This window comes from Mustela nivalis (assembly GCF_964662115.1).
Source record: "Mustela nivalis genome assembly, chromosome: 15".
Lineage (NCBI taxonomy): Eukaryota > Metazoa > Chordata > Mammalia > Carnivora > Mustelidae > Mustela > Mustela nivalis.
The window spans coordinates 11,941,732-11,961,894 of record NC_139034.1 but is presented as its reverse complement, the minus strand read 5'-3'; the positions used below and the strand labels follow the sequence as shown (position 1 = coordinate 11,961,894).

At 37.5% G+C, this 20,163-nt stretch overlaps 1 protein-coding gene across 1 annotated transcript in view; it reads left to right on the top strand.

Moving 5' to 3' along the window:
* The window catches only part of LOC309848900 (ligand of Numb protein X 2-like), a gene marked incomplete at its 5' end in the record, with an annotated part of 51,559 nt that overhangs the window by 7,772 nt on the left and 23,624 nt on the right, over positions 1-20,163 (top strand). The window contains 6 exons of the mRNA XM_082700938.1: positions 1,113-1,223; positions 5,617-5,641; positions 6,756-6,821; positions 9,768-10,015; positions 11,247-11,446; positions 16,655-16,795. Of these exons, the coding sequence (XP_082557064.1) occupies positions 1,113-1,223; positions 5,617-5,641; positions 6,756-6,821; positions 9,768-10,015; positions 11,247-11,446; positions 16,655-16,795 (791 nt within the window). The remainder of the gene's footprint in view (positions 1-1,112; positions 1,224-5,616; positions 5,642-6,755; positions 6,822-9,767; positions 10,016-11,246; positions 11,447-16,654; positions 16,796-20,163) is intronic.

Genomic DNA, 20,163 nt, shown 5'->3' with positions numbered 1-20,163 from the left:
CACAGTTATGTGAGCTTGGTAATGCATGGACTTAGATGATTTACCAATGCGTGGTCTTTAAAATTTTGCTACTTGATTTACAAGCATACCTTCATGACTTAAGATTAACTGTAGTTTAGCCCCTTCAATTCCTTTTGTCAGTGAGGTAGGATTTAAATAAATGAAGTCTATTTCTTTCATTAAATTATTTTTTAAAAAGCTTGGGAGTATGAAATTTGATATTTGAACTGTAAGGCTTCTAACTCTCAGTTAGATTTTAGATTTCATAAATAATGAAACTATTGGCTTTATAAGATTTATAAGATTTGCTGAAATCTTATAAATCATTACCGGATTATTTTATTATGTAATTTATTTATCTGTTACCAGCTTTCCTGAGGTATAATTGAGAAGTAAAAGTGTAAGATATTTAAAGTGTAGAGCATAGTGATTTCATATATACATGCACATTGTAAATGCCCATCAAGTTAATTAACACATCTAATACTTGATAATTTAAAAAGTATCCAATTACAAAGCATGACTAAAGGACAAGAAGTATTTACCTGGAAATATACAAACTAAAACTGCTTTTTCAGAAGGATTTAAGAAAAACAAGTAGTATGTTCACATTTTTTGAATTAACAGATAAAACTCTGACCTTTTTAGTAAAGAAAATTAATAGACCCATAAGTACAGAGAACTGATGGTTGCCCGAAAGGGTAGGGAGGACAGGCAAAATGGCTGACGGGGAGTTGGTACAACCTTCCAGTTATGGAATCAGTCACAGGGATGGATATAATCCGTGGTATTGTAATTAGGTTGTATGGTGACAGATAGGGTAGTGACACTTGTGGCGAACATAGCATGTATAGAGTTTTCAAGTCACTGTTGTACACTAATGTGACATTGTGTGTCTACACTTTAAAAAGTTACCTAAAACGTAAAGAAGTTAAAATTATATTATCCAGACTACATACACCATTAAATCCCAGCTTTAGACTTATTCCATGTTATTTGCTTAAAGCAATTTTGAAGAAAAATGGGATCCAGCTTGAAAGCATTTGAGAATTTTGTCCATTGAGGGAAAATCATTGTAAAGACTTTGTAAATTATATTTGGTTTGTTTGTAGGACTTGGACAGAATGCTTTAGGCTTGACTTTGGGAACCACAGCAGCTACTTCAACTGCAGGCAATGAAGGTCTTGGTGGTATAGATTTTCGTACCTCATCAGATAAAAAGAGTAAGTAATGTTCTGTTCTAACAGTAAGTTAAATTTCTATGTCAGTAAGATTTTTAGTTACATGTTCAGTAGTAAAGTTTTTACTTTTACATTTACTTTATATCTCACAAATTTTTTGTGTATTATGTGTTTAAGATTTTATTTTCATAGAAAACTGAGTTTTGTTTATGCATACGGTTATGTAGCTATCAGTGTGTGTATGAATATATGTTCTTAAGTTGGGATCATGAACACATGTATGGTATATAAGTTGATACTTGAACACATGCTTTGAACTGGTTAGGTCCACTTATATGTGAATTTTTTCCAGTAAAAGTGGAGTCCTGTAAATGTGTTTTCCTTACAATTTTCTTAATATTTTCTTTTCTCTATCTTACTTTATTGTAAGACTGCAGTATGTAGTTCATATCACATACAAAGTGTGCGTGAATAGACTTTATATTGTCAGTAAACATTCTGGTCAGCAGGAAGCTATTAGTAAAGATTTTGGGGAGTCAAATTATGTGTAGATTTTCAACTGCCTGGGTGTTTAGGACCCTTAATCCCTGCATTGTTCAAAGGTCAACTGGATTGCTTTGTAACCTGTTCTTTCTCATATGTTATATCACCAGTATTTGTCAGTTCATTAATTCTTTAGGAGTGTTTTATTGCTGCTTAAGTCAGCTTTATGAATCGATACATCATTAATCAGCCGTCCTTCCATTATTAGTGTTTGTATTCAGTTCGTATATTCTAGGAAGTATCAACATATTGAGCATCTTTATGGGGAGAGGCAATGTGGCATTGTAGCTTAAGGGGATAGACTTGAGCTGAAATCTGGCTTCAGATCCCCTCCACTGTTGATAAGCTCTGCGACCTTGTTCAAGTTATTTATCCCTCTGTGTTTAGTTTCTTTATCTGTAAAGTTGGGGAAAAGAACAGTAACTACTTGACATTGTTGGTCCAAGGATTACAGTTTATAAGACTTCAGTAGAGCCAGGCACATAATAAATGCTCTCTATGTGTTTGTTTTTCTTATAAATTTTCATTCATATTTTTTTATTATTTTTTAAAGACAACCTAGAAACTGAATCACTGGCTTAAAGAGAGGGGAGAGTTTTGGAGACTCTTGGTAAATATTGTAAAATTACTTTCTAGAAAGAGTTTACCAATTGATTACCCACCAGCCAGTATGAAAATGCCGTTCTTCCTGTGCTCTTGCAATGCTGAATATTCTTGTTAAAAAATTACCAATCCAGATTCATTTTGAAAGATGTTTTAGTTTTGTTGATTCCCTGTGCATGATTTTTTGTTTTGTCGATTCCCTGTGCATGATTTTTGTTTTGTCTTGCATTGCCTCTTCTGCCTCTGATGAAAGCATGTTTCACGTATTGCATTGAATCCTCTGAAGAACTTAGAGTGAGTAACAGATGAAGGAGTCCATATATCTGTGTAGGAATTTTTTATTTGGATGTGGTTTTTATTATGTAGACGATTCTAGGGTGACATACTGTTTTAAAAGCTGGCTATCCTAAAATCCTTTTAAACTTAGAAAATTTAGGATAACTTTGAATGAAATTTGATTTTTATTTTATTTTACTTTTTTTTTTAAATTTTATTTGACAGAGAAGAAGAGACAGCTAGAGAGGGAATACAAGTGGGGAGTGGGAGAGGGAGAAGCAGGCTTCCTACTGAGCCAGGAGCCTGATGCAGGGCTTGATCCCAGGACCCTGGATCATGACCTGAGCTGAAGGCAGATGCTTAACAACTGAGCCACTCAGGCGCCCCGAAAATTGATTTTTAAACATAGGGGTCTGTCTCTTGTTTTTACTTAGTTTTCTTTGTAGCCGCATCAAAATTAGAAGGAATTATCTTAGATATTTTAGCAGCTTATTTTTTAATCAGCTGAAGCAATCTGGTACCCTTGAACTACTTTGATTTTAATTATGAAACTGGTTCTCTCTTTATTGTAATTGCTTTTAGGCTCCACGTGAAGGACTTGATTGAGGCAAAGGAGTAAGAGAAATATAAGGAGTTAATCTCCCTTCGTGCCCTCCCCCCCATGCCACTCCACCTTCCCCCATTGTCTTCCTCTTGTGTTGTGCCTCAGAGTTGAACCAAAGGAGTATGTAGAATAAGTGCACATGACCTGATATAGCACATCCAGTTCCTTTTAACCTGCTATACGTGTCCAGGGGTTCTTTATTAATCTAAAGGATTTCTCTGTTTCCCTAGCAGCTGCATCAGTTAGCCTGGACCTGCTGTATTGGGTTTGATAGATGAAGAGGGGTAGGAAGCAGTGGTCTATAAGTGGGGGCAGCATGGAGTAAGATCTAGAGACAAGGATGATCTTTACTCTTTTGAAGAACTGCTGGAAAACCGGCGAGCTGCAGCATGGGAAGATCAGATTCCAGATGTCATAAAGGGAAGGGCCGTGTATGTCATCTTAAAGAGTTTTGTAATTACACGGAGGACAGTTGAGACCCACTAGGGTTTTGATGTGAATAATATGACATGAGATACGTGATTGAAGAAGAGCATTCTGGCAGCCATGTGGAAGATAATGTGAAGGAGGGCAGGAACAGAGGTGGAGTGCTGACAGTGAGCTTTGACAGCAGTCCACAGGTATTACAGATGCCAAGCTAGATGGACTAGTCAGGGCCCACGGTCGGCCAAAAACAGGCCTAAGTTTTCTATACGCAGGTTTGTGTGTATAGAGACTTCTGTAAATATAATAAAAATGGAATATCAAAGAGAGAGCAAAATAGGACGCTAATGAATAAAAAAGTTGAAGTCTGTGGGATAAAAATTAAATTCTTCCTTTATCTTACTGTGTCTCACCCAGTCAAAGGCTTGCATCGGTAGAACATGGATATCAATTTCAGAAATGTTAAACTATGAAAGAGAAAAATCAACATACAAAGTAAGGAAAAATAAATTGTAGTTAGATTAAAAAGGTAAACAAAAGAAACCCTATGGACAAAGGCAAAAGGTAAAGGACAGGTTGGAAGTAAAATACTTGCTGTTTCGATGCTTTTTTTCTTCACATTTTAACATCCGAAATTGAGATGTATCTTGAAATCAAGGTCTCATTTTAGAAATAGACACATAAAGTATATGTATGAGATAATTAATATGCTTAATGTTGAAATAGCTCTGAGAAGTCAGTGAGAAACATACCTCGGATATACCTCAAATAGCCTGAATAGACCATTCACTCAAGGAGAAATAGACTTGTCTAATTAATATTTGAAATGTTTTACTTAGTACTGTCAGAAATATGAATTTAGATGATAGTGAAGTGGCATTTCTCACCTATGTACTGGCAGTGATTGTTTCAGAAAAATGTCCATTGTTGTTGAGGGTGTGACGGAAAAATTACTTATTCGTAGTAGGTGGGAAGTTAAATTGGAACAGTTGTTTTAAAGGGTCAGTTGATAATACGTAGGTTTTCCTTGATGTAATCTTTGACCTATAAATTCCTCTTTTTGTGGAATACAAATAAAGTCATGCACAAGTATTTGGAGATAAAGGCATTCACTGTAGCAGCATTGTTTATATAGTAAAGGTGTATATGTTAAGAAGAGGGTTGGGCATAAAGTTTCTGATACAGCTATGTCATCAGTATTCTGTGGTCATTTAAAACGATGTTAAGTGACATGAAAAATACTTAATTTCAACATCCTGAAAAAATATGTGCACATAACTTATGGTCATCCCGATCACGTTTAAAAATGTGTGTGTAAGTGCCAAAAGAGGTTGAAAGAGGAACCATTAAGGTTCTCTGATGGGATGAAGTTTTGTGTGTTCCTGTATTTCCTTCATTAAGCAGGTCTTATTTTGCAGTGTGAAGTAAATTCTAAAAAAGCAGAAAGTGAGTCACTGCATTTTGCTGACGGAGCATTTTTACCTTTCTACTTTTAGACATACACTAATAATGATAACCACTAAATAAGTGTTCATGAGAAAGCTGTTGATCTATCTGCACACATTAAAAACATCATCTTAAAAAATTGCTGCTTTTGTAAAATATTTAGAGACATCCGGGTAGTCTGACATATTTTAGTATTCTAAACTGATAGAATCTAAGAAAGCATCCAGTAGAACTTGCAGGAGGTCAACTGTGCTAGGAAGAATATTTTTCATAGAAGATAGTTGAAAGAGGAAGAATCTCTCCCTTGAAAGAAATAGATACAAATCAGCTACGTAATTATCTGTTTATGTGTATACAAACATGTCCCCATAGTATGTTGTTTGGAGTTTGTGACAAGTGACCTCATATGATGTCTATAAGGCTGTCCGAAAAATGCTTAGAAGTTTCTATTTATACCTAAGTTTGTGTTAAATTAAAACTTGAATTTGGAATACATTGTTAAATGACCTGTTTTTACATAAAGCTTCTTGAATTTTCTAGGTGATAAAACAGGAACAAGACCAGAGTAGGTTTACAATTTAACTTTTAAAGTATTTTATTTGAAAAATTTTATTTGTTAATTTATAGGCAGGTGGTCTCATCGGAAGTAAAAGAAACTATATAGACATTTAGAAGAAAAATTCTTTGAATCAGTTTTTGTCTAAAGTAAAATAATAAACATATGCTCTGGAAAGATTTTGGAAGGTCAGATCTTTAATTTTTAGTCATTAGGAAAGTTTATAACCAATGCTTTCTGGAATACTTTATGATCAGTTTTAGGTATATATACATTTTCTATATAAACTACTATACCAGTCCCATTTATTTTCTGATGATGAAGAGGGAGAAAAGCCTCTATCTATAATATACATCAGATAGGTTTGAAGATCACTATTTTTACTAGCACTTACATTTTCTCACCTAATTTGTATTACATTAGATAAAACATTTGTAAATAAATGATCAAGTTCATGCCTCCAAAATATCTTCTGTATACTTTAGCCCTATTGCATAAATGAGAAAGCTGTAGGAGACTGAGGTTTGCTTCAGGTTCTATCAAGGAAGTAGTAGCAGATCTGTGACTGAATTTTAACTCATAATTCCATTACAGCCTGCCACATTTCACCTCTTCCTTTTCTCATTAAATATTTATGATTCCCTTAGTCTATCCCTAGGTTTTATTTTGTTGAAGAATAAATTGAAATCTAAAAATCAACTAAAATATAATCAGAATCTCTATTATGAGAAGTTTGTAGACTTTCTTTAATGAATGCTTTAATATTTTTGAACGAAATAAAAGGTCAGTCATAGAGTTTTTGAGCCAGGGGAACTTAGTTCAATATTTAATCTCTTGTATTTTCTAATTTTTTTTCTTAAACATTTGGTCAGATGCATTTATGTGTACTTCTGATAGGTGCCAGTCCTTTTAGAAGAGAACTCCCTGTCAGATGAATTGTTAAAGCTATTTTAAAGGTCAGGAAACAACATTTTTTTTATAAAGAGATTTGAAATCAACCATAAGAGCTCTAAATGGGGAATATTTGTTTTACCTCCTCCCCTTTAACACTTATGTAGTGGAACTCAGCTGTCAGCTTTTTAGAACCTCAATGGCTTTAATCTATCTGTTGCATTTTTCTCAGGGATAGTAAAGCACTGAAGGATGAAAATCTCCCTCCTGTCATCTGCCAGGATGTTGAAAACCTCCAGTAAGTGTGTCATATGTAATTAGATATATCATGTTGAAGAATGTTAGAATCTATTTTAAGGGGAACATCTCTTCTTCCTCTTAAACATTTTAACTTGGGTGTTGGTAAAAATTTTAATATTTTTATAAACAAAGCAGAATAATGGGAATTAAAATTCTTTTATTGTCAATCTGAAAAAAGCATGTGAACTGTGGATGAATTTTTAATATTTCCTTTTTAAAAAACACTAGGACTCTGACCAGCCTATAGTAAATATACTTTTTTCCTATAGGAAACCAAAGGTGTATTTTTTGGAATTCAGTTTTATGTATCTTTTTAGGAAATTTGTGAAGGAACAGAAAAAGGTACAAGAAGAAATTAGTAGAATGTCTTCAAAAGCCATGCTTAAATTACAAGAGGATATTAAAACTCTGTCAGTGGCTGCCAGTGGATTACAGAGGAACACCCTCAGTATTGACAAGTTGAAAACAGAAACTGCTCAGGTAAACTTACTTAAAGTAATTTTATTGTAGGGTTTTGTTTTGTTTTATTTAAGTCTTATAGGTTATAAGACTTGATACAGATGTACTGTAAGAAAACTGTATGGCATGTGTGCTTTTTAAAAAAAGATTTTATTTATTTGAGAGAGAGAGAAAGAGAGCATGAGAGGGGGGAGGGTCAAAGGGAGAAGCTGACCCCTTGCTGAGCAGGGAGTGAATTGCAGGACTCAGTCTTGGGTTTCAGGATCATGACCTGAGCCGAAGGCAGTCGCTTGACCAACTGACACCCAGGAGCCCTAGCTTGAGTACTTTTAAGTTGCTATGATACTAGTAGTCACTAGTTTGTATTGAGTTCTGATTATTTATGAGGCAGTATTTTAAGCAATTTAGTTTTCCTGAAAGCTCTATGAGTTAGGCCATCTTATCTTTGTTATATAAAGAAGAATATGGGCAGAGAGGTTGTTAATAAATGGAAGAGGTTGTCAATAAGTGGGAGAGTTGATACTCTTAACTAGTTTGTTTCCTAAGAGTACTTGCTGGCTAAATTGCTATATCATGCAAGCAAGGTAGAAAAATATGTTTTTAAAAATCTGTCATCCATTAAATAAAAATTATATTAAGCTTTTTAACTATTAAAAATTCTGATGACTTGCCAGTCTTATGTCTTAGTTATAAATATTAATGAGGCTCATGTTTTTTGCCATTCATATGTACTTGTTTTTTCTTTCTATGCTATAATCTATGTCATTTTTTCTTTGTTGACACTCTTGCCTCCCTTGTGTAGTTTGAAGTCTTTCATCGTCTCCTCCTGGCTACTTGTTCCGTCTCTGTGTACCCAGCTCCCCATCTGTTTAAAGGTGGTGTTGCGTAGTCTTCTGTAACCTTCCTGAGGGCTAGTTGAATGCGTTCTTCCATAGTTCTCTGTGATATCACACAAAATACCTGTCTTTAGTCCCTCTTAGCAATTTGCTATCCCATTGGGATGTAAGTATACCTGGTTCTTTATCTAACAACTTCAGGGTTCCAGTTTTAAATTTATTCATGGGGACACCTGGTTGGCTCAGTTGGTTAAGAGGCTGCCTTCCACTCGGGTCATGATCCCAGAGTCCTGGGATTGAGTCCCACATCTGGCTCCTTGCTCAGCAGGAGGCCTGCTTCTTTTTCTGCCTCTGCCTGTGCTCACTCTCTCTGACAAAAAAAAAAAAAAAAAAAAAGAAAGAAAGAACAGAAAAAAAAATTTATTCTTGGATAAGATAAGAGGGGCTTTACAGTTACTTAGTTTGTAGGATTTTTTAGTTGTTAGCTAGGCTCTTTCCCAGCTGTGTACATTCTGCTTATGTTTCCTTCCCAAACCCTGTTTTTAGTCTGTTTCTCCATCGAAGACTGGCTGTTACACACATGGATACCAGTGTGTGATATGCATTTCGGGAATTGAATCTTTCCCTATAGTTTTAGTCTCAAGTATTGTTTTATGATCCACTTTTTGTCACCATTTTTTTATTGAATGAAATAGTTTTAAAATGCATTTCTCATGCAATCTACTTACTTGACAAAAATCGTTTCTCTCAGTGATACAATATTCCAAGTTACTTGTCAGGTCCTTGCAGGAACATTTCCTGGAGTGCGGCACAACAGTGCAGAAGGGAAATCCTTTGTCCTCTTAATAAGGTGATGAGGAAACCAGGAATGAGAAAAATCTAAATAAAGAAATTCCATAGCAATCTTTTGCAAGAACTTGAAACCCACAACTTATCTTTAGTTTGTGAGGGGAAATTCATTACTTTTACAGCTAAGGGATAGCTTCCAGTTTTCAATAAATTTATCCTATACTTGATTTTTCATGAAATTTGAGATTTTAAAAAACACTATCATTGAATGTAGTCTGCAGTCCTAGACATAAGACCACCACCCACCATACGCAGCCTCTTGAGCCTTTGCTCTGCTTTTCTGTAAGTGGCAGAGCCTCACATGTATTGCTTCTCACTAATTAATGAATGTGTACCCTTGGCCCTGAGATTGGAAAGGAACAGTGTCACTCAGGGTCCAAGTCTGGATGCAGGAGCACATTGTGGAAGAAGACTGCTGTTTCCACTCCTGTTAAGGAGTTAAGCCATCCCTGTGAAAAGGGGGTTATGCAATCAGGATCTCAGAATAGTATTTGCAGGGTACCGTCAACTGTGCTGGTGTATTTCTGGGACTAGTATGTATCCGAATACAGGTTTTTATTGAAGTATTTTTTGACACATGCACGAAGCCACTATTTATGCCAACGCCTGTTTTAAGTTTGCTACACAGTGTGGTAGGAACTTAGTTTGAGCAGAGGTTAAAATCAGAATTACATACCACTTGTGGATTACCTCTAGGTGAGTTTGGCAATGAAGCAGTGGCTATTCTGTTGTTAGGGCACAAGCTGTCTATCATTTTTCCTTTCAAATCATCTGGGAACCCCCTAATGCTCTCTCTCTAGATGTCCTGGAGCTTCTCATCGGAGACTTGCCCTAGAAAGGAGGAAAACTGATAAAGCTCAGACAGAGATTGAGAATGAAAATGGAACCACTGTAATAGATCTTCCAGGTACTTTATCCCTCGAAACGGACTGTTCAGGGACAGGCACAGAACCTGCTGAGCGCAGCTTGATATCAGCGTCTCTGCCCCCGTGGCCTGAGGAGCCTGGCCTGGACAACCCCGCCTTGGAGGAGAACACGGCCACTGACAGTATGTGCTCTTCACCTTGCTTTTGCTTTTCATCTGTTTTCAAATCAGATATTTCCTTTCTTCTCAGTACTCCCTATTACTTTCCCTCCATGGGGTGTTGTTGTTCTTGTTGTTGTTGTTGTTTTTCCTCTTCAACAAATAATTTTACTGAGATATGCTTCACGTATCACATATTCACCCTTTAAGTGTACAAGTCTTAACAGTTTGCCGTTTAGAAACAGAAAGCGAGTCTTACTTTGAGGCTTATGCTTCCCCCTCCCCCTCTTCTGTTGTAGTCCACAAATTCACTGGTCATCAGCAGGCTTCTTTTGTTTCTTTGTGTTGAAGCCTATTGCTTCTTGACTAAGAAATCCACAGCATCAAGAAGAACAAAAATAATACCTCAGCCTACGTGCTTATTCTGTGTCAGCACTGTGCCAAGCACTTTACATATATTAACTTATTAAATGCTTGTACCAATACTGGCTTTTTTTTAATGATGAGGAAATTTAGTCAGGGAGTCATTGGTCAAAGTCTGAGAGCCACGAAATCGCTATATATGTATCTGACTTCCAAGGCCATGTGTCTGACTATTGCTGTCCTCTGGTAGCAGCCACTGATCTGTCTACATGACCCACCAGGAAACAGGCAGAAAACCTCTAGTCCTAGATCTTGGGCATATCTTAGTAGTTGGCCCTTTGTCTTACTTTTAAATAGGTTTATCTCTTATGAAAATTCCAATTTTTCTACAAATCCCATTTTTCCCAGCCATGGCTATAACAATTCTTCTATCTCCTACTGCTCAGATCAAGACCCTCCTCTTCTTGCTTAATGTGGTTCTTTTGTCAACCACTACGGTCATTGTATGTCACAGAGTTTGTCTTTTTTATTTCATATGTACTGCCTTGCACTGTTTACAGCTGTTTCATGGGTCAGAGTTTCTCTGATCAATTAGGACAAGATGATATTGTCTGTATATTTCTTTATCAGATCACTATGTGGTCCCTAGTGATCTGATGCATAGTAGTTATTTGTTGATTATTCACCTTTCGAAGAGGAAGTGTTTTGCTAATCTTATCTATTGGTGTTTTGGTCATTCTGTTTTTCTTATCCCGTGGTATTGCTTTGTTATGAATCATCTATTAACATAAGGTCATCACTAATGATAGACGATAACTTACTTACGTGAAGATAATCAAAATATAAAACGTTTTTCTTTCTATTTTTCTCCCTCTCATTTTTAACTTGGCAGCTACGCAGCAGCCGGTTAGTTTTCCGGAATGCATTATTACTACAATTGAAATTCACCGGGCTGATCTTTATATTCAGCTAGGAATTAGCATTGTGGGAGGCAATGAAAGGCCACTGATCAACATTGTTATCCAGGAAGTCTGTCGGCATGGGGTGATCACCAAAGATGGAAGACTTCTTGCTGGAGACCCAATTCTTCAGGTATCAATTTTTTAAATTATTTTGTTAACTTGCCTCTTTTGTTGCTCTTATTCATCAATTTAAAACTTAGGAAATTAGGGTACTGTGGAATCTGACTTATAAAAAGGTAAGTTTTACTGTTTTTTTTTTTTTATGCAAAAACAGATCAGAATTTATCTGTAATTTCTCCGATTTCCCCCAAACTCATGGAATGTATTTTTACCCCCATCTTAAATTTGATCCCACATGTGCCTCAGTGCGTGGCTCTCCAGGCCAGCTGGATTCCTCCTGGCTTGTACTCCATGGTTGGCTATTTCGGGGCCACCTTCACTGTTAAATTCTCTTGTCCCATTGTCTATATCCCTAGTCCCAGGGTACCATCCATCAGTTCCCTTCGTTGTCTGATTCATCCTTCTCTACATGGATTACTATACTCTAGAAAAGACAGGTCACACAGCACAAGTTACTTAAAACTTATAGCATTGAATTTAAGATAGAATTCAGAAATCATGACCACCTCTTGTTGGTTCTCAAATGCACTCTTGTCCACAAACAGCCTGACTCTGCACTAATCCTTGGTGCTACCCTCTCCCTCTTGTCTTTAAAGAGAAATAGCTACTCCAACAAACGAACTAGCTTTGGGCAAGATGATATTGTGTTAGAGGGCATACTGATGAGCATGAGATGGCCAGAATTCCACTGTTCATGTGAATTCTAGAGTGTATGTGAAAATTGACCTGGATATATGACCCATACAAGTGTATGTGGTACTTGAAGCTAAAAGAATGGATATTTAGGAGAGAAGAAATAGGCATGAATGAGAAAAGATGTCTTCTAGGAACCCAAGCTCAAGGATTCTTGCCTCCTCAATTTCACTGCTGGGTCCTTCCCCACGGTCTGTTGGTATTCACCCCTTCTCTTTTCCCTGCCATCTCTCTGGTCTGTGCCTTCACTGCTTCACGTCTAACCCAGTAGAATCAATACGCCGCCTTCCTACTCTGCTTTGAAATCTGGTACGACCATTGTCAGGTTAATTCATCTGTGACTCTGCTTTCCCTGGGAAGATTGGACCAGAGAATCAAGTCCATACTGATTAATCTAACAGTCCGGGTCCTCTGTGGACTCTTACGCAACCTGTCCCTTCAGCCTTCACCCTTGCTTTTTCTTTCAGCTGTAGCCATCGGTGTATTACTGAAACATCATAGGCATGGTGGTCAGTGCTGAGGGTATAATTAAGAGCTAAAAGCAACCCCTGCCCTCATAGAATGTATAATGTAGCAGAAAAGCCAGACATAACAGTCTCCTTGCTTCCCTCCACGTTCCAGCCTGTCCCCATTGTGCTACAGCTTCCCCACCTTCATCCAGAAAGCCCTGCCCTGCCATTTTCACCCATTCAGACCTCTTCTCACACTAAGTACTGAAGACATTCCTTCTCTTCACCACTTAATGCATAATTGGTCACAGAGAGTTATTCAAATGCAGTGTCTTCCTTTGGGGATGGGAGCCACCATTATTACGTACTCTGGGACAGGCTTCTCACAGTGCTGTGCCTGGAGTCGATACCCAGGACATACTTGCTGAGTCAATAAAAGAGTGGATTTGGTTATGATATCCTGTTGGGAATAGCTGTCTTCTTCATTAAAACCAAACTTAGAACCTCTAGGATTTTTAGTTCTTCAAGAGAAATGTCCAGAGGGGAAGACAGACAAACTAGGCTCCAAGAGCAGCAAGGATTGACCTTTCCACTGGGGGTTCCTGGCTTTGGTTTCCACGCCCATCCGTATTCTGCCTCTTGTAGTTTGTGATTTCCACTTCGACACTTGGGCCCAAAACCCCTCCTTCATTGCACTTGGCCTGGCTGACACAGACTGAACTTCCAGTGTTTTTTTCTTGACTAAATCTGAAGAGGCAATAGGAGAATACAGGAAGCATAACTAATCCAGCTTATGTAAAATCCAGTTTCTGATCCTACCATAGCTAGCATTAAGAGCATTTCAATCACATTATAACTTGTGTTCTTACAGTATCCCTGTGAAGTAAAGATGGTTATTATTAGAGAAAAAAAATTTTCAATAAGAACATTAAAGTAGGTAAAGTAGAGGGGCACCTGGGTGGCTCAGTCATTAAGCATCATGCCTTCGGTCAGGCATGATCCCAGGGTGCTGGCATCCAGTTTTACATCGGGGCTCTCTGCTCAGCCAGGAATCTGCTTCTCCCTCTCCCACTCCCTCTGCTTGTGTTCCTTCTCTTGCTCTCTGTCAAATAAATAAATAAATACATAATAAAAAAAATCTTTAAAAAAAGAAAACAGCTTTAAAAATTTTTTTAAAAAAATAAGATAGAAAAAGTAGAAAATAATCCAGGGCAGACCTTCCGGTTCTATAACCTACCAGAGCATTTAATGATATGGGTATCTCCTACAGTGATAGGGGTGAAACAAAGATGTGTATGGTGTTTTGTTTTGTTTTGTTTTGTTTTGTTTTAAGTAAGCACAAGAAAACACTCTGACATAAAGGAAACCAAGCAGTAACATAATCTAGCATCAGGAATTAAAGTAGGTTGATTGTCACTGGGAAATATGTATAGTAAACAGAATTAACAATGAAGATTTAAGTACTGTGTAAGAAAACCCAAATTTAAATCCCATTTCATTACTCCTTTTCACAAATGTTTGGTTCATTATAACTATGGGAACACACACACCCAGTAGCCATCTTGCATTAGGAGGGAGATTCAGGCGTTGGTCTCTTGTCCCAGACTTGAGGTTTAAAAAAAATTGAATACAGATACTTATATATGATACCAAATATAATATATTGCTCAAGTTGTTTCTTTGTGAAAAACATCTTAATGTTTTGGATTCTGAGAACAACATGTATTCCATGTCTGAAAAGGAGACTAAGGAAGGCAAAATACAGAAAATGAAGAAGGAAGTCAAAATCACTGTCATCCTCAAGTCCATAAGATAGTGACATTAAAGTTTTGAAGAACATCGTTACAAACATTTTTCTGTATATGCCTACAAATAAATAGGTACCTATTTACGTAGGTACTTAGACATGCACTCAGCTTGCAAATTCTGAGTTGGCCACCCTTTCTTTATGTCAGCTGCATGCTGTGGACTTCTTACCCTGAAAATAGATGCACCATGATATAGCTGTATAGTAGGCGTGTTGTGCTAAAACTTACATAAACACTCCCCTGTCAACAGACTTTAATGTTTTGTTTTCAAGTTTAAGACATTTTGCTAAACTTCCCTCTAGAGCGATCATACCAATATATACTCCCAGCAATAGGGCATGCCACTTTTTAATGAAATACAGGTATTGTCATTTAGGCATTCTGCAATTTTAAAAATCTTGACTTTAACAGAATTCTTTTGTTGTGCTTGAAACCCTGAAGTGTTAGATAGGCAGTTGGCCTAAACCCAAGCGATAGCCCATCGTTTAAAGCTTATATGTCCACTTCCATCACACACCCAGAATTTTGTCTTTTAAGAAATCAAAAAAGATCAGGGATTTGTTTGTTAATAGGTTTTCATGAGCAGGGGTCTTCCCATAAAGCTAAATTACTGGTTATAGAGTATTTGGTAGTGGTGAGGGTTAGGCAGTAAAGCAAACAATTCTTAATATTGAAATGAGATCACAGAGGGGCCTCTCACCCCTCACACCGTGTGATCTAATACTCGGAAGTGTCAGAATCTCAAATATCTGGATTGTAAGCGTTCTACTTTGGAATTACCTGTTAGATCAAATCCCCAGACTCTGGTCACATGAGAAGTGTTATTCTTTCAGTTATTTGAAGAATTGTCTAAAACTAGTTTAATGAAATACTTGAATAAGTAAGTGACTTTAATAGGGCCTTAAAATTGTTTATCACTCAGAGGCACTTGGGTGGCTCCGTGGTTCAGCATCTGCCTTCGGCTCAGATCCTACATCGGGCTCTCTGCTCTGCGAGGAGTTGGCTTCTCCCTCTTCCTTTCCCCTCCACCCTGCTCTCTCGCTTTCGCTCTCAAATAAATACATAAAATCATTTTTTTTTAATTATGTTTTTCACTCCTTTTCCAACTTGAGAACTGAAACTGGAGTGCTTTCTTAACATTACTGACTGCAGTCATGGGGGAGGGTTCTACTTTCCAGCACAGCTTCTTGAAAGCAGGCTGTCAAATTTTCCCATAGCAATGATAGTAAACTTAGAAAGTTGTAGTCATGACCAAGAATCAGCATCAAGTAGACCAGGCCTGTACGTTAAAAGCAAAGATAAAATAGCTTTAAAAAGTATAATAAATGTGAATCTGTGTTTCAGATCTAGATCTATAAATACAGATAATGGACCTCTAAATTTAACGTGGTTATCATCACCTCTAAAATTACATTTATGGGGCGCTTGGGTGGCTCAGTGGGTTAAAGTCTCTGCCTTCAGCTCGGGTCATAATCCCAGGTCCTGGGATCGAGCCTCACATCTGGCTCTCTGCTCGGCAGGGAGCCTGCTTCTCCGTCTTTCTCTCTGCCTGCCTCTCTCCCTACTTGTGATCTCTGTCTGTCAAATAAATAAATAAAATCTTTAAAAAAAAAATAAAATAAAAATTATATTTATGTGTGAGTGCACATATGGCATATATAGGCACACAATTTGTAATGTATATAAATACTAATCCTGTTTTACAGGACCTTTGTTATCATTCTTTTCAGGACTGTTTAAGCTCATCCCTATTTTTGATTTGAAGCTGTAGTGTGTGGAAACAGAGCTACACGTAGTTTCATTGATTATCAGTCTCAAAGTAGCCATCTTGGAATTTATTTCAGAAATCACAAAGGATTGTAATCCAGTTTTGAATCCGTTCGTCCTTTTATCTTCTTTGCTCTCTTTCTCTCAGTGCCAAGGCCAGTTTGCAGGGGAGGGAAGTATAAAAAGACAGTTACCCTTCAAGAAATCATGGGGAGATCAGAACCCAGGCTTTGCTTTGGTTATATCCTTGGTATTTCCAGGATTAGGGAAGGTTTACCCAAGAGGTCTGTGTGTGGCTCTTTTACCTGCAGAAGTTTTAAAGTATTAGCTCCTGAAATGAACTCCCTCATCTGCCCCACCCCCAGCAGGGGCCTGCAGTCCCCACTCAGGTGAGGCTCTGATACAGCGATAATAAGTGCATTGAAAATGACCCTCCCTATAATTTTTTTAAGTGAGAAGCATCATTAATGACTGGTGATTATATATGTGTGTTTTCTCCAGGCTAGTGGCCAGAGGGTGGATTTAATTATTGCTAGGCTGGGGAAATCCCAGCCTGGTAACCCTGTCCAGGACACAGGAGCTCAGAGTAGCAGCCAGCACCATGCACAGCCGCTGTACCACAACAGACCCAGCTCACACAAGGTGAGGCCTCGAGTTTGCATGTGTTCATTCATCTGCCCTCAGGGAATCCTTGTGACAAACTGGTAAGATTTAAATGAGGGCTGTTACTCTGTTGGAAAAGGTGAACACAAGGTGTTTGGGGGTGTGGAATGTGTGTTTGGCTACCTTGAGAGTCCCTGTACAGTATGTTCCTCAGCCAGTAGGGGTGGTTTCTTAGTAAGAAGGTCCCTCTGCCAGATTGATGAGAAGTGTTTGATCTTCTAGAAAGACTTCTTTGTTTGGTCCTGCTTGAAAGTGGGATTTATCTTGGTTTGCTCATTCAGTTGTAACAGGAGGTTATGTAACTGAAAAAACGACAATGACCAACAAGTCCATACTTAGTGGTTGGGCAGGTTGTCTACAACAACAGAATTCCCTATGTGAATATGAAGCACAAATCATACTTTCTGATAGGTACATGCAAAACACATAAAGCATTTCTTTTTATGTTACAGTTTATAGGAATACTACCCTAGATCATTTGAAATTCCTGTATGTTAAGCTTTTTGCTGCATCTTTCATATTTCAGTGCTTTTGTATTATATTCCTAGGTCATTTATCTGTGCCAAAAATTCTGATGCTGTCTCACTTTGGATGCAGAAATTAGTAGAAGTCAAAAAACAGTGGCACTTTACTGTGTTCTCAGTATTATTTACTTCATTTGATCTTTCATTTGAACTCAACTTCTAGTAGGCCAGAATTTTTACAACGATGCTATTTCCCAACTGTGTGAAAATCACACATTGGAAACTTCCTATAGTTTTTTTGTTTTTTTTGTTTTTATTTCCTATAGTTTTTAAGTAGACCAGTAAATAAGGTTTTATTTAGCAAAGCAATTTAATTTTACTTAAGGAGAATGACTTGAGAAACACATGTTTAGCTTAAAGTGGCTTCTTTTTTTTTTTAAGATTTTATTTATTTATTTGACAGATAGAGATCGTAAGTAGGCAGAGAGGCAGACAGAGAGAGAGGAGGAAGGAGGCTCCCTGCTGAGCAGAGAGCCAGATGCAGGGATCGATCCCAGGACCCTGGGATCATGACCCCAGCTGAAGGCAGCGGCTCAACCACTGAGCCACCCAGGCGCCCCCAAAGTGTCTTCTTAATGTAAGTATAATTTGAGAGAATAACTCTGTAATGTCACAGGAGCCCAAGAAAGCATTATTTATTTATTTATTTATTTATTTATTTATTTTTAAGATTTTATTTATTCATTTAGCACACAGAGATCACAAGTAGGCAGAGAGGTAGGCAGAGAGAGAGAGAGAGAGAGGGAAGCAGGCTCCCCGCTGAGCAGAGAGCCCCATGCGGGACTCGATCCCAGGAGCCCAAGATCATGACCCGAGCGAAAGTAGCTCAACACACTGAGCTACCCAGGTGCCCCAAGAAAGCATCATTTAAAGGCACAAGTATTTTTGGCCCATCAGGTTTATCTTGTTTTCTGAGCTGAAGTATAGACTTGTCACTGGTCTTTGTTCAGTTAAAACTCTTAAGAAATTATAAGCACAATCTTCATCTTATTTCTGAACAGAAAACGAAATGTGTGAAGGGAACCTATAATTTTGCTTTCACAATGATGACTACGAAAAGCAGTTATTGTTTCAAAAAGGAATTTAAATAGGAGTTGTTCATATCGCTGGTCCTTGCTTTACAAGTTACATATATATACATATTCCTAAAGAATCATGATTAAGGCAAAAGTTGGTAACTGAATCCATGAATTCTACAGAAAGTGGAAATATGGGTGCTCAAAGACAATGCTACAAATTTAAGACTGTTTTAAGAACTACTTAACCATTTCAGCGTTCATATAGAGGATGATTTATGTCCTTTTGTTTGTTTGGGGCACAAATATTTTTCTTTTTACTAGTTCCTCTTCCTTAATTTTAAGTGGTGGTGTTTTAAATAGCAATGCTGAATTCTTACTCTAGGTGCTCTGTAAACCTGTTTGTTAGAACAGCCACATGAAATGTAATTTTAAGCATTAATTTAGCAATTTACCATTAACATACAGCATTTGTGATGTCAAATCCTACTTTAAAAAAATAAAGGTCTCCTAGGGAAAACAAATACAAATTCATCAAAACAACCTGTTCAGAGGATAATCATTGTTAAAAATTAAAGCACACATTACTTTATTACTAAGCCCCTGCATGGCCCCTGCTTGGAAACATTCATCCAGTGTTAAGCCCTTAGAAGTTTCCATGAAGTATACCAAGAGTAATCTGTGAAGTTTGGCTAAAATGCATACATCTCAGCCATATGGAGGAATAAAACAACCACCTCTTCTCGATACCTGACAGACACAAGCGTTGAAGTCAATGTGCTCCCAGCTGAGTTTACCTGGATTGTCTTCATAATAACGTGGGTCTTGCCCAGTTTTGAAGGATGCGAACATAGATGTCATATGCTATGATACCACCTGTGGACGTTTACAGGTTTTCTATGAGGTCAAAATTCTAGGAACTCTAGGCTATTTAAGTAGTGCCCTCAAGAAAATTTCAGAGTGTTGGTTTCAGGAGCAGAGAAGAGCAGACACCCCTGCAGGTCCAGGGCTTGACTGACACGTCGTACCTGTCCGCTGTGAAGCAGTGTCACTAAAGGAAATGTTACAGTTCTAGCAAAAGAATTTATCTAGTTCTACTGTTGATATTGTTAGTCGTGGTAATAGTTATCTTGTTATCTACACTATGCTGTTACAGTATATGTGTTAAGGAACCTTTTGAGATAGGAGCTTCCATGATTACACTTAATGGGATAGCACCCTTGTAGTGTGGATGCATATAGCATCATGCTGTATGAACATACACAACTACATATGAATAAATGTTTATGTATATACAGTATGTGTGTGTATGTGTATTTTTTTTAAACTTGAATCACTTCAAATCCCAGTGTGATCATGCATAGCTATATAATTTGGAGCAAATTACATGACCTTTCTTTTTTTTTTTTTTTTAAAGATTTTATTTATTTATTTGACAGACAGAGATCACAAGTAGGCAGAGAGAGTGGAGGAAGCAGGCCCCCCGCTGAGTAGAGAGCCCGATTTGGGGCTCAATCCCAGGACTCTGAGATCATGACCTGAGCCAAAGGCAGTGGCTTAACCCACTGAGCCACCCAGGCGCCCCTACATGACCTTTCTAATAAGGCTATTCCCTTCTTTATAAAATGGGGCCAACCATAGGATTTACACTCCGGACCATTGTAATGAAATGTAATGAAACCATGAAAATGAAATAATACATGTGAAGCCATTTGCTTTACGCATAGTAAATCTTCAATAAATGTTAGTTACTATTGCTATTTTAATATTAATATTGCATTGGTACACCTTGTTTTTTATAGCATTC